The sequence below is a fragment of the Mustela erminea genome, chromosome 1 (assembly GCF_009829155.1).
Source record: "Mustela erminea isolate mMusErm1 chromosome 1, mMusErm1.Pri, whole genome shotgun sequence".
Taxonomy (NCBI): domain Eukaryota; kingdom Metazoa; phylum Chordata; class Mammalia; order Carnivora; family Mustelidae; genus Mustela; species Mustela erminea.
In genome coordinates, this window is record NC_045614.1 from 212,525,234 (window position 1) to 212,538,924 (window position 13,691).

General features: G+C 52.8%; 1 protein-coding gene across 2 annotated transcripts in view; it reads right to left on the bottom strand.

Annotated features, from left to right (window-relative positions):
* Window positions 1-4,537: 4,537 nt before the first annotated feature.
* VPS26C (VPS26 endosomal protein sorting factor C) overlaps window positions 4,538-13,691 on the bottom strand; it is a 43,618-nt gene continuing 34,464 nt past the window's right edge. For both annotated transcript variants that reach the window (XM_032354812.1, XM_032354802.1), the window contains 5 exons: window positions 13,415-13,495; window positions 10,519-10,593; window positions 7,211-7,361; window positions 6,859-7,011; window positions 4,538-5,861 (listed from right to left, as the gene is read on the bottom strand). In XM_032354812.1, coding sequence (XP_032210703.1) covers window positions 5,779-5,861; window positions 6,859-7,011; window positions 7,211-7,361; window positions 10,519-10,593; window positions 13,415-13,495 — 543 coding nt within the window. In that variant the 3' untranslated portion in view covers window positions 4,538-5,778. The remainder of the gene's footprint in view (window positions 5,862-6,858; window positions 7,012-7,210; window positions 7,362-10,518; window positions 10,594-13,414; window positions 13,496-13,691) is intronic.

Sequence of the window (13,691 nt, forward strand, 5' to 3'; positions counted from 1 at the left end):
AATGAAGTTTTGGTTTCCTTTTTGGAGAATGTTATAAAATTTAAGTGGCTCAGTCAGTTAAGCGTCTGCCTTTGGCTCAGGTCATGATCCGAGGGTCCTGGGATTCAGTCCCATTTTGGGCTCCCTGCCCTGCTCTCCCTCTGCCTCTTTCTCTCTCTCATGAATAAATAAAATGTTTAAAGAAAACTTACAAGGTGGGGAGCCTGGGTGGCTCAGTGGGTTAAGCCTCTGCCTTTGGCTCGGGTCGTGATCTCGGGGTCCTGGGATTGAGCCCCGCATCGGGCTCTCTGCTCTCTACTCCCCCTCTCTCTCTGCCTGCCTCTCTGCCTACTTGTGATCTCTCTTCTCTGCCAAATAAGTAAATAAAATTTAAAAAAAATTAAAAAAAATTAAAAATTTACAAGTGGTTATACTGAATTTGATTTTCCCTTTGGTATTAATTTCTCATTTTATTGCAATATGGTAGACTATGTGGCTTGGGCAGTTTCTACTTGTTAAAATTTTACTGAGACTGTCTTTCTTTTTCGGAAGAACATAGAACTGATTTTTGCAAATTTTCCATGGATTAAAAAAAATATGTATTTTCTATAAGATATAAAGGAAGATGGTGGTAAGCACTTTAGGAAGTAAACGCTCATCTCTTAACATGTTTCTCTTTTTATGTACTGGGTTTTAAATTGGGGTTTTAATACACACTGATATTGAAAACTATTTTAAAACCAAACTAGGGGCACCTGGGTGACTCAGTGGGTTAAAGCCTCTGCCTTTGGCTCAGGTCATGATCCTGGAGTCCTGGAATCGAGCCCCGCATCAGGCTCTCTGCTCAGCAGGGAGACTGCTTCCCCGCCCCCCTGCCTACTTGTGATTTCTGTCAAATAAATAAAATCTTAAAAAAAAAAAATGAATACTTGATTTTATTTTTCTGCTTTTTTCCTACCATCTTCCCACACCTAAGCGTGAGCGCATCCTTTTCTCAGTGCACCAGGATGCGGTATGTCGAGGGTGCTGGCCCGGCCTCCACGTGGCCCAGTCAGCGGTTGCTCATCTGAAACAGGAAGCTGGTCTCATCCCATCACTTAAGATCCAGAGATGATGGTTTCGAAGCTCTAGTCCTTGTCCCCCAAATGGCAACCCCCAAGAAAAGAAGTGACTACATCTCATTTTGTGGGACCCTCACTGAACAAACCCTGCGCCGGGGAACTCCAGCTTCCTGCCCCGTCTAGACATTGTCAAGGGAACCAAACAGAGGCGTCACTGGAGGAAGTGACAGTGGACGCTGATCAAAGGCAAACGAGACGCTTTGGTGTTTTCTGCTCCTTTGGTCTTGGTCAAGCAGGTGCTCCTCCGGATCTGACAGGAGTTTCATGGGCCCAGGTGCAATGTCTTTGTACTCTTCTAAGTACTTACGCCCTCCAGAGTAGTTCTTTTTTTTTTTTTTTTAAGATTTATTTATTTATTTGACAGACAGAGATCACAAGTAGGCAGAGAGATAGAGAGGAGGAAGCAGGCTCCCCGCCGAGCAGAGAACCCGATGTGGGGCTCAATCCCAGGACCCTGGGATCATGACCTGAGCCGAAAGCAGAGGCTTTAACCCACTGAGCCACCCAGGCGCCCCTCCAGAGTAGTTCTTATATGTTGCGTGCAATGCTTTGGAAGGACTGGCTGGCTTTGGGTATGAAACGCTCACGACACTTAGAATCCTGTCTACGCGGACGGGGTGGAAGGTGTCCCCATTTTACCAGCAACATTTACAGGAAGAAACAGTGGGTATCGGGGCCTCCCTGAGGCTTCATCCTCGCTTGCCCGTACTCCCTCTCTCATTTGACTGCACTTATATTAAGTGCAGTTGGATCACCCTTGAGTCTACAAATTGGGTGCCCTTAGGTTTCTTAGTGAAGTCACGTTCTCTGGATATTTCAGCCACTTGGACAGTCTGGACCATGAATAGTGTTTGGTGGTCACAGTGGAGAAGACACCGGTGCAGGAGACTCAGTCTCACCTCCACTTCGTAGACCCACAGCCGTAACTTTTTTCTACTCATGCCTTCCCTCCACAGAGCACTTCCCCAAGCAGTTGTGCTACTTTGTGGTTTTTCACCTCCACACCCCGAGCTCCAACATCCATTAGCTTGGATGAAACTTACCATGTTTTCACAGAGAATGTTCTCCGAGCTCGTGAACCACCGGTGGGAATTATGAAGACCGGCTCTGACAGCAGTGGTTCCTGAAGGAGCGTGGCTGCCCCAGGAACAAGATCACGCACACCTTGGGCAATGGCTGTCTATTCCAATTCTCCCCTGGTATGGGAAGTTGGGGCTGTTCAGGGGGTATCAGGCCAGGGAGTCAGCAGAGCACTGTGGCTTGGGCAGGTCACAGCTTCCCTGTGCCACAGCTTGCTTAGCTGTGAAGTAGGGATAACAAAACCCCCTCAGAAGGCTACTGTGAGGTCATTACTAAAGGACATTCTAGTGGCCTGAGCTGGTCTAGAACATTCCCTGATATTTTCACTTTCCATAAAGGAACTGAGGATTAGACTATGATTTACCTTGGACTTTTGGGCCTTTAAACACTCACCTCGTTCCTAGGCTGCATCCAGCTGCAAACGATTTCCTGTCCCATGATTTCGTCTTCCTGTGATTCCCCTCATCAAAGCCGAGGCAGTTGCTGTGAACAGAGGTGGCCCTGGACTCCCAACAGCTACGGTGGCATGGCCAACGTGTGATGGTGAAACAGGGGGTGACAAGCAGAAAAGCATGTCACCGACACAGTCAAGTGAAGCCCAAATGAAGCGGGCCGAGGGCATCCTGGGCTTTGGTGCCAGTAAAACCTGGCCACACTGAGCGAGCTCGCCGGGACCGCGGGCAGGTGCGTGCCCACAGGGACAGGTGCCTCCCATCGGGTACCGTTCCCTCCTCACAGCATTCCCACAGCCCTTAGAACAGGGCCGGATCCCAAACAACCAGGAATGTTCTTGTAGTTCTCACTTCCACTGGGCCCAAAGCCGGAGAGGGCACCTCGGAACCGCCAGGCTCAGTTCCCCTCAGCCGGGCAGCGCGTGGCCCAACACCCCAACCCCAGGACGCCCCGTGAGCCCAGTACAGCTCTTCTCTCCCAACGAAGGATGGAGAAGGGGGCGCCACAGTTGTCTTCTCCGGACTTACTCTCACTATGGATACTTGTCTCCGGGAAAACCAAGAACATGGGTTTTTTAAATTGCCTGACTAGTCCCAGTGGAAACAGCCCATTTGCCTTCCACTAGGGTCCGGGACGTTCTTCTGGGTAGGGCTGGGTCCAGCTCAGTCCTGTGGCCACTGGACGGGGGTCGGCGGTGGCTGCAGGGAGCACTGGACCTACACCCACCCTGGCACTTGGCCAGCTGGCTCCAGCAAGGTTCTGGACCCCTGAGAGTCTTGAAGTCCCTTCTCGGCCCAGGGGATGGTCATGAAGACGGGAGGAGTTGTTCCCTTGTAGAACACGTGTTCTACACACAAGTGTACGTCAGGCTCTACGAGGCACTAGGCCCTGGTTTGGTTCTGGGCTGCCAAGACCCCCAGTAATCCGGTGGCTCAAGACAAGGCCCTCCCTTCTCTCTCCTGTGGCAACCCAGGGCAGGAGGTGAGCTGTTCTGCTTACACATGGTGGGGGTGGGGGTGTCCTGCTGCGCTGTCATCCCCGATGGCACCGAGCTCCGGCGCCGGCCAGGCCAGGATGCAGGCCTCCTCCTGGTCCAGCCGTGCCAAGGGGCCCCTGTCCTTGTCACAGGACCACACCCAGCCCCAAAGGAGTCGGAAGTAAGTCCCTAACCGGAGGGCCATGGGTCACAGAAGCACAGCCTCATTTGGGAGAAAGAAGGGGGCATCTGAAAGGGATCGTGGGACCCCACATTGTAGCAATCCATCGCAGCCCAGTCCTTGCCAGCGTGCGGATGTAATCCCACCCCCGAAGTGTTAAGACACAATTCAGACTCGGACTCGAGACTCCGAGACAGCAGTGAGGAAGCAGAAGGGAGGCCAGGGTTCCACTGCCACCAGCCACGGAGCCGGTGGGCTCAGGCCACCAACTGGGCAAATTCTGGCACAAACGCTTCTGCTTTTCTACATCTGATTTCTGATTTACCTCTTGCCTTTACTCTGGAACTGACGCCCCGGCCGAGCGCGGGAGCCAGGCCCCGCGTCTGCGGGAGCTCTGACAGCCCAAGGGGGCGGCTGCCTATGGGGCACTTCCCGAACACGATAGGGTCACGGAGTCACGCTTCAGACCCCTTCCTGCCCCTCCCCGCCCCTCCCCGTCCTCTTGCTCACATGGGAGAACCCAGCAACCCTGAGCCTCCGACAGTGGATGGTCCCCAGCCCCGGCCACACAGCCGGACATCTGTCCTCTCCTTAACCCCCGACGGGAGGGACTGGCCAAGAAGCGGCAGCAAATGGCAGCCTGAGGCCCTCGTCTGGGCCACTCAGGACCGAATGACTCGAAGGCGAGAGCACCACGGCGCCGGCGGGTCTCCAGTTAACAGCTGCGCCCTGAGAGCACTCGTCCTGTTTATATCCGTAAAAGCGCTTTACTGAAGAAGTGATACAGTAATGTACCTCCCAAACCTTTGCTCAAAATTCTTATTTAGCTTTTTTTAATCATTAAAACTGATTTCTACCTTTGAAACGTCCCACAGAGTACGGCCTCTCTGTCTCCCGATACTCTGAACACATCATCAAAGACAGATCACTGCTGACGTCCGGGGAGCATAAAAGGAGACTTATAGACCAGGAACGTATTCTCCGGGAGCCAGACTAGAAAGGACCCCGTGAGTAAGTTGTATTGGTTTCACTGGTAAAGCCCTGCGACAAAGCAGGGCCTGAGTCAGGTCGGTTTGCCCTCCGTGTCACATGTCACCAGATGTGGTCCCAGGGCGATGGCAGCATGGCCGGGCGTGGGGGCGCGGGAGGGACATCGGCCCGGCCACCTTGCTCAGGGCTGCCCGGGGGGAGGGACTGTTGGGGAAGGCCGGGTGGCGTGCAAAGCTCACAGCTTATTCCTGAGGCCGCGGCCACCGTGGACCAACAGGATCAGACGGAGGAAACGCGCTGCAACAGGCTCTCTGCACACTGTGAGCCCCGTTGGCTTCACCTCGGGGGGCAGGCCACGCCACTCAGAACCCACCACCAGCAACAGGTCCTCCTGTGACAGCCAGGAACGCTCTGTTCCGGTTCCCTCAATGTCCTGGAGTCATCACGAAAACCGTGATGGAAGAACTACAGAACAGAGTGGAAAATGCCACATGGTTCCAGCGGACACCGCACAGCAGCCCTCCTTGGACGGTGCCTACAGACGTCATAGACAGCGTCGGCTTGTCACTGTCCCCCGCGCAGTCGCTTTCTGCCAGGGCTCTTAGCGACACCCACTGGCCCGGTGCCGAGGGTTTCCTTTGCCCCCAGACCCTCACTTCCAGCCAAGTGCTGCCGCAGTCACAGTTTTACTGCTCCTTAACAGGCCCGGTGAGCTGGGAGTCCGAGGAAATCATGCTTTCTGTGAACCGATCTCGCCACCCACAGTTAGGAGGTCCTGATGCACTGTCTGACCAGGTCTGATGAGACGCGCCCCACCAGAAGCGGAAGCCTCGGGGAGATGACGAACACCAGTGATTGTACTGAGGGGTCGGATTCATTTGTGATACAGAATCACCTCGAAAATAAGCCTATGCTGCTGGCTTCGGCTCCCATGAGCGCCAGCTACCCACGGCGTGTCCGCTCGGCCTCACTGGCTGTCCACACCGCCTGCTCCCGGGCTACACCCTGCAGAGCTTCAGTGGAAAGTTCTCCGTGATGAGGTGATCCGCGTGAAGCAGCACAACGATGTTGACCTCAAATTCTGAGAAGAGAAAGAACGGGCGTTAGGCTGACCCGGCCCGGCGGCCGACACCCCATGCCCACTGCACTGCAGGGGGCTCCGAGAGGTGGCGGCACGTCCGTGGTCCGTCACCCCAGGCTTCCAGAGGAACCAGCGAGGACGGGGCACTGGCCTCTGAGCACCCCTGGTGCACTTTCTCTGAGGAAACGTGTCTCCTTGCCTTGCGAGAGGAAGGGGCTCTGCTTCCCAAGCACACCTCATTGTCCTCCGTCTTTACTAGAATCTTCTAAAATTCCTTCTGTTCTTTCATACTCTTGCTTTATTTTTTCACTTGTTACTTTCTTTCTTTCTTTTTTTTTTTTTAAAAGATTTTATTTATTTGACAGAGAGACACACAGCAAGAGAGGGAGCACAAGCAGGGGGAGTGGGAGAGGGAGGAGGAGGTTCCCCGCTGAGCAGGGAGCCCGATGTGGGCCTCGATCCCAGGACCCGGAGATCATGACCTGAGCCGAAGGCAGATGCGTAACGACTGAGCCACCCAGGCACCCCCAGCTGTGACAGTTCTTACTGAAAGAACCTCTCCCTCTCCCCCTGCTTGTGCTCTCTTTCCCTGTCAAATAAATAAGTAAAATCTTTAAGAAAAAAAAAAAAAGAAAGAAAGAAAATGACCGAGACATCCTAAGCTGGTGGAACTGTGGCCTTTGCGATGGTCGCGCCGGCCCTGGACTGTGGCGCTGCGTCTCTGCTCAGATGCCTCCTGTCCGACGAGCCTCCCTGACCCGCGCGCTCCCCGCTGCCTCGCTCTGCAGCGTGACTGTCCCTGCCCCAGCCGCGCCGACAGGATGGCGCTGTCTCCGGTGGCTTCTCGGGGAGCTTCTGTTGCGCGACCCGGGGACCGAGTGCCCTGCGCTGAGCCGGCCCCAAGCAGACCGGCCTGTCCGCCTCGGGGGCGCTCAGGGGCCTCATGCTCCCGGGCGAATGGGGTGGGCCCGCGGGCGCGGGGAGCTGGCGCGCTTACCCACTTTGAAGTTGGTGGTCTCCAGCGTGGGGCAGGTGAAGAGCCGGGGGAACACCATGTGGATGGGCACGGAGAGGCTCCGACACACATCCCCGTCGGCGATCTGGATGTTCTGAATCTCTGTGGCGTCGCGGGCGTAGCCTTCTGCACACCCTGCGGGAGGCAGCGCACACGGTGCGGTCGGAGAACAGGGACCCTCCCCACGGCCCCATCGGTCAACAGGCCGCTGGTGACACCTCTGCCATCTGCTCCACGGGATCTAGGGCTTCCTCCCCTCCACGTCTCACTTTCTCAGACGCTTCTTGGAATCGAGGGGCGCCCCCCCGCATGTCCCCCCACGGGCCACCCTTACCGCAGGTCTCCACGCGGACCAGCTGCAGCTCTATGCTCTTGATGGCAGCCTCCGAGCTCTCGACCACCAGCTCCCCGGTCAGCGGCTGCGTGATGACACAGTTGGTGGAGTTGAGGTGCCCTCTGATGAGAAATTTGGGGAGCAAGGCTCTCTGGAACGAGACAAGGGACGGTGGGAATGGAAGGTGCCAAGGGAACTCACTCGAGGCAGTCACTGGGTACAAAGAAAAACTAAAAACAAAGTTGGGCAATTTTTATAAAACCCGCTGGGGGCGCCTGGGTGGCTCAGTGGGTTAAGCCGCTGCCTTCGGCTCGGGTCATGATCTCAGAGTCCTGGGATCGAGTCCCGCATCGGGTTCTCTGCTCAGCAGGGAGCCTGCTTCCCTCTCTCTCTCTCTCTGCCTGCCTCTCCATCTACTTGTGATTTCTCTCTGTCAAATAAATAAATAAAATCTTTAAAAAAAAAAAAAAAAAAAAAAAAAACCCGCTGGGCCCCCTGTTTTACAAAATGGTAAAAAGGTACAATAGTCCTTATATCTCCTGTCAAGTTGATGAACAGACTGAATTATTCAACAACCGCCTGCAGACACCCGGCGCCGACGCTGCCTGGCCGAACAGCCAGCTTCCCTAGAGCCGTCCCGACTGCCTGGGTCAGATCTGGAAGCTCCTTCTCACCAAGCGACACGACCTAGAAACTCCTGAGCAAGCTGCCAGCAGTGTTTACAGGGAACCGGTCACACACACCCCAAAAATGTCTTAAAAGAGAATCAACTGAAAAATGCTCCCAATTAAACAATTCTGAAAAGCTAAGATTCTTCCTTTTATTTCAAGAACATTTAGAGAGAACAATTCTCATCAGTGCTTGACTAAGACCTTCTGGACCTTTCCCCTGTACACCTAGGAACCTGGTCACGGTTAGATGATGATGTTTTTGTAGGACACGGATCTGAGGCATCAGAGGCAACTGTTCTAGCACACGTCGCCCAGCTGGTCCCACGTGCCAAAGCTATGTCAGAGTTTAAAACATCACCATCTCACAGAAGCAAAATGTGGCCACAAATGTGAGCCACAGATGTAATTTAAAATTTTCTAATAGCTATCTTTTTTTTTAAGATTTTTATTTTTTTATTTATTTGACAGAGAGATTGAGATCACAAGTAGGCAGAGAGGCAGGCAGAGAGACGGGGGGAAGCAGGCTCCCTGCTAAGCAGAGAGCCCGATTCAGGGCTGGATCCCAGGACCCTGAGATCATGACCTGAGCCAAAGGCAGACGCTCAATCCACTGAGCCACCCAGGCGCCCCTAGTAGCTGTATTTTAGAAAGTAAAAGGAAACAGCTAAAATCAACCAATATATCCTAAATACCACCCTCCACATGTGATCAATATGAAAACATTACGCTTATATTCTCTTCCTCTTTGAAACCCAGTCAGCACCTTACACCTATGGCTCAGCTCGGCTCCGACCAGCCACACCTCGAGGGCCAGTGGTCACTGTGGCTGGTGTTTGCCCATCGTCGGCGCTGGGACTGGAGAGCAGGGAGCTCTGTACCTCATGGCCCCAGAGGCAGAGAGGTCTTGATTCAAGTCAAAGAGAAAAGTCTGGATTCAAGACAAAGTTCTAACAACAACGAAAAAGTAAAGTAGCTATTTGTTTAGAAAAATAAAAAGCAGTTGCAATCTATATTAAAATTCTTTTAGGCAACTGGTGAGAAAGAAAACTTTGAATATCCGGCCGAAGATCCTGACTGAACATTCAATTCACCCTCTCCTCCCAGGGTGTAATGTTAACATAGACAAATAAACTACGCCAAGAAAGTCCATTAGGGACGCCACGAGGAAACACCCCAGTGAAGAGTTTCTGTGCATGAAAGTGCTCAGGGAGGCTCCCAAGAGCTCAGGGGATCATGCCTTGAGGTTGGGGGCACAAGAGTGTCCCCAGCAGGGGGCAGCCCTGAGATCAGGAGTGGCGCCCACCCAGGGAAGGAGCAGTCACCGAGTGGGGCACGAGTGGCCTCTGGAGTCAGCACGTGCCCAGGCTGCCACCACAGCTTTCCCCAAGGCAACTCCCCCGCCAGGACACTCCCAAAGCAGGTTGGGCAAGGCAGGGCAAGCGTCCGCAGTCATTTACAGCCACAACGCAAGGTGACGCCCTCACCCCGCACACCCCGAAAGAAAGCCCACAGGGTCAAACACGTGTTCCCCAGCAGCAAAGCTCTTGTCAGAGTGCGTTCATAACCAGAAGTCATTCGGGCTAAGGACAGACACTCTAGTCAACAAGGCCATATGTATTCGATCTTCATCTATAATTATAAGCTGGCAACCAAGAATCAACAAACAGCTGAGAAAAATAAAAGCAAAGATGCACACCCTCTGCAAACAGAATATCCAGCCCTAGAGAGAGACGAAGGGCTGTGCATCTGCAGTAAAAGAAGGGGCTATCTTGGAAAAGAAACCACTTGGAGATGAATGATGCTCTTGCTGAGGGAAACATGTCAACAGTTGGGCGACATACCAACCGAAGAGTAAACAAGTGAGCTCAAAGACTGTGCCAAGATTCTCCTTGATGCCTCTAAGAAACACTGAGAGAAGTTCACAGAGCTGAAGGAAAGATGGCAGGCACACTGACTAATTAAACACCCAAATCTGGCAAGGGCTTTGAAATTCCAGAATGGTAAGGATGGGGGGGTGGTGCTGGAATTTTCTGGGCTGGGGGGAAGGGAGAAGGAGGAGAAACAGGAGCTCACAAATATTTGGGGATCAGATCATCAGTATCACAAGGTACCAGAAAACCAGGGAGCTCCTCTCCCAAGTTCAAAGGACAAATGAAATTGAAGCCAGAAGCTTCCACCTACCTAGACAAACTAGGGTTCAGTGTGAGAGCAAAGACAGGTGTCTATTAGACACTCAAGGATGTAAGTTCACTCCTCATCCTTTCAGAAAGAATGATTCTAGGATGTGCTCCAGAGGCACAAAAAAATACACTGAAGAAAGAAAAGAAGGTAAGAGAAAGCAGAGGAGAGCAATGACCACGGTGAAACTTCCAGCAATTCAGTGTTGGCTAAATCATGACTGTTTACTTCGGGCAACTACGAAAAATCATTTCTAAGCCAACAGAGGCTTCATACTGGAAAAATAAAACAGATAAACTGGAACTTAGATTTCAGACCATTTCAACAAACGAGAGGGGTATGGTGGGAGGAAAATGCAAAAATGACTTGATACCCAAGGGAAGAACTGGGCCACGGGGCGTCCGCAGGACACAGCGGCTAAGCAGATACCCAGGCCAGCAGAGCCGAGGGGCGCCGTACCTCTTTGACGTTCTGCAGGGTTTCAGGTGTAATGGTGAAGTCCACGGGACTCGGGGTCAACTTCCCCTTCTGAGGCTAAAACAGGAGGCAAAATCCAAATCAGCTGCTTGAAGCCAAGAGCCCCACAGGCCAAACTCCCCTTTCCCCTTCTGGAGAAACAAAGGGCAGCATAATGAACTGGGAAGGACTTAGTACTCAGACGCAGGTCGTGTGGGGCCCAAACGCACAGTTTTGCCAAAAATCTACATTGTGTTCTTTGTCAAATTTCTTCATCCCCTGTGACTGTTTCCTCATCTGTAAAATGAGGGGACTGCTAAAAAAAAATAAGATAAAATTTAAAAAATAAAAATAAAATGAGGGGACTGCTTTCTTAAAAATCTCTTGGGGCCCTTTTGGGTCCAGAAATAAAAAGTTAGACCTAAGAACCGAGAGTAGCATTCATGGAAGGTATTTATTTTAAACCCCTCTCTTAGAACAAGAGCTGACACTGAACTAGCATGATGACCAAATCGGGTACTGTCCCTGTCACTGGTCCCATTTCTCAGACACGGACAGTGAGGCACGGCGAGCTCCCATGGCTTTCTCCGGTGGTCAAGCCGAGATTCAAACCCAGGTGGTCCGGCTCCAACACCTGTGCAGTTAGCCACTCAGCTGTCCACCTGGAAGGCCCGCTCCTCTAAACTAGAAACGTTACCATAATTACGAACGATGGTCCTCGCCACATCACGTAACCACAGAAGCCACCTGGGCGGCCAAGCGTCACCAGGGCCTGCCTGGTGTGGCGCGCTCGGGTGCCGGGACCCATAGGCCGGGGGGCCGCGGTGGAGGAAAGGCACCGGCCAACCCACCAAGTTTACTCATTTACCGAAGCACATTCTACAGTATTCTTCTTAACAGGTTCATGAACACACGCTTTGGGGGACACATTCTTCCTTACAGCATTTAAAGGAATATTTGAGTTGGCAACTGGAGATCACACACGGTTTGGCCTTCTCTGAAATCATTCACAAAGAACAGGCTTCTTGGGAGGCTGTGTGTCGGTAAGCTGTTGAGAGGGGGCCCTGGGACCTCTGCCCCTGCTGCGTACCCTGAGCTGGCCCCGGGGTGGGGGGCCTCCAGTCCTGAGTGGGCTGTGGGCCCTGGGTCGGGGGCCATGGGGTGTCCTCAGCTGTGCCTCGCCAGGGAGGGAGAGGCCTCCCCCACTTGCTGGTCAGCAGGGTCCAGAAATGAAAAATTAGTCCTAAGAACCAAGAGTAGCATTCTCGGAAGGTATTTATTTTAAACCACCTGGGGCCCAGCTCTGGACAGGGAGCTGAACTTGGGCTCACTCTCCTTCGCAAAGTTAGAGGCTCTTTTTGCTGAAAACCTAAAAGGGTGTGTCTCTTCTCGGGACTAATCCACATGAAAAAAACTTTTTTCCCTTCAGTTTCAAGACCCTTCATAAAAAATGGAAAATACCTAAATCACATCACTTCCAAAAAAGATAATAATTTTTAATATTTTATATGTTTGTCACTAAAAGAAACAATGAAATACAGTAATTATTATTAGTAAGAGGAAAACTATAAATGTCGGAAGTCCCAAAAAGTCACAAAAATGATGCAAATAAAGGAAATCAGTGATTTTGCCAATCTTATCCATTTTTCCTGAACCATTACTAAAAGACACCCGTGGACATTTTGTAACAGTGTAAAAGAAATCCAACTGCAAATATTCCACAAACACCAACCTACCTCACCAGAGAGCTCTGGAGAAGCCCCACTTCCTAAGGCCCATGGCAAAGACTATGGGACCCGTGTGGGGTCCCCAGGTCGCTGAGCCCCACTCAATGCCAATGAAGCTGTAGGCCACACCGGGTACGTGACCCAAGGAAAGCCAGTGGCTCTTGTGTCTGTCCAATCTGGGTGGCACCTCGGACACAGCCTGCAGCCTCACGCACCATACACACATCCAGTCTCTGTTCACCTGGGCACCTCCAGGAACCCCAGTCTGGCTCTCTCCTGTCCCCAAACTGCTCAGAATTAAATCAAAGGCAGATGGACCACATTCTGAGTCCAGGTGGCTCTTCAAGGAGGGAACCAGGCTGCAGCCCAAGAGAGAGGGGGCAGGCCAGCCCCGAACCAGAGGTGTGGGCTACAGCCCCGGAGGGCAGGGCAAGGCCCGGCAGCTGCTCTGATACCGGACCTGGAAAGCCAGGGGACACAAAAGAGGGGAATCCAGTGCGGTGGACATCTGTCACCACGTGTCGCACCTGGGGCAGGCGCTGCCCGTCACTGCTAATTTCTGCACGATGACCGAGTCGTCGAGCAGATGGGCTGCAGAACAAGGCCTCTACCTTGAATTCACCCTGGGTCGCCTACAGCCGTGGCGAGGGGGGCCCCGTTCAGCTGACATGCGAAAGTGATTTTTTAAGAACATTCTGTCACGGGAAGATGTGAGCAGAAGGTATTGGGGGAGGCAACCACCCTGGCCCCAGATGTCCCCACTGTCCTTGTCGGGCAGAACAGGACTGTGGGTCTCTGACCATTCTTCAGCAGGGCCGGGCCATGGCTCCGGGCTGCGTTTGCCGCAGCAACCGTGAGGAGGGGTGTGTCTCTCTGAAGCAGACTTGCTCTCTGCTCACTTGCTCTGAGGGGGGCTCCCAGCCTGGTGCTCCTTGGCTGAGGCACGAGCCCCCCGGGGGGGTTCTGGGCCTTGGGGAACGAGGCACACGCCAATGCTGGTGCTCTGACCCGGCCCGGAGAAACAAGGTCCCTCGTGTCCCACCTGGGAGTCTCTTTCCCCAGCAGCCACGACACGGCACCAGGCTGACGTGTCAGCTTTGAATTGGGGTCAGACACCAGACCCTACAGAAGATTCCTGTGACCAAGCACGGAGCCCCCCAAATACGGCTTACAGCGGAGTGAACGATGAATTCGCAGGTCTTGGTCAAGTCCTTGGCCAGCAGAGACCGCCGCATGTCACAGCGCAGGGTGTACTGCAGGGAGAAGTCGGAGAAGACATCACATTAGTGTGCCCTGCTTTCATTGTGGAATTTTATTCGGAGAGACAAGGAAGTCAACGTACTTTTAGGGAAACTTGGTCCAATTACCGTGTTGTTTGAAATTAATATATTTAATAGGGGGAGCCAATGCTCACATGAAGGCATTTCTACAAAAAGACCAAAACTAAGA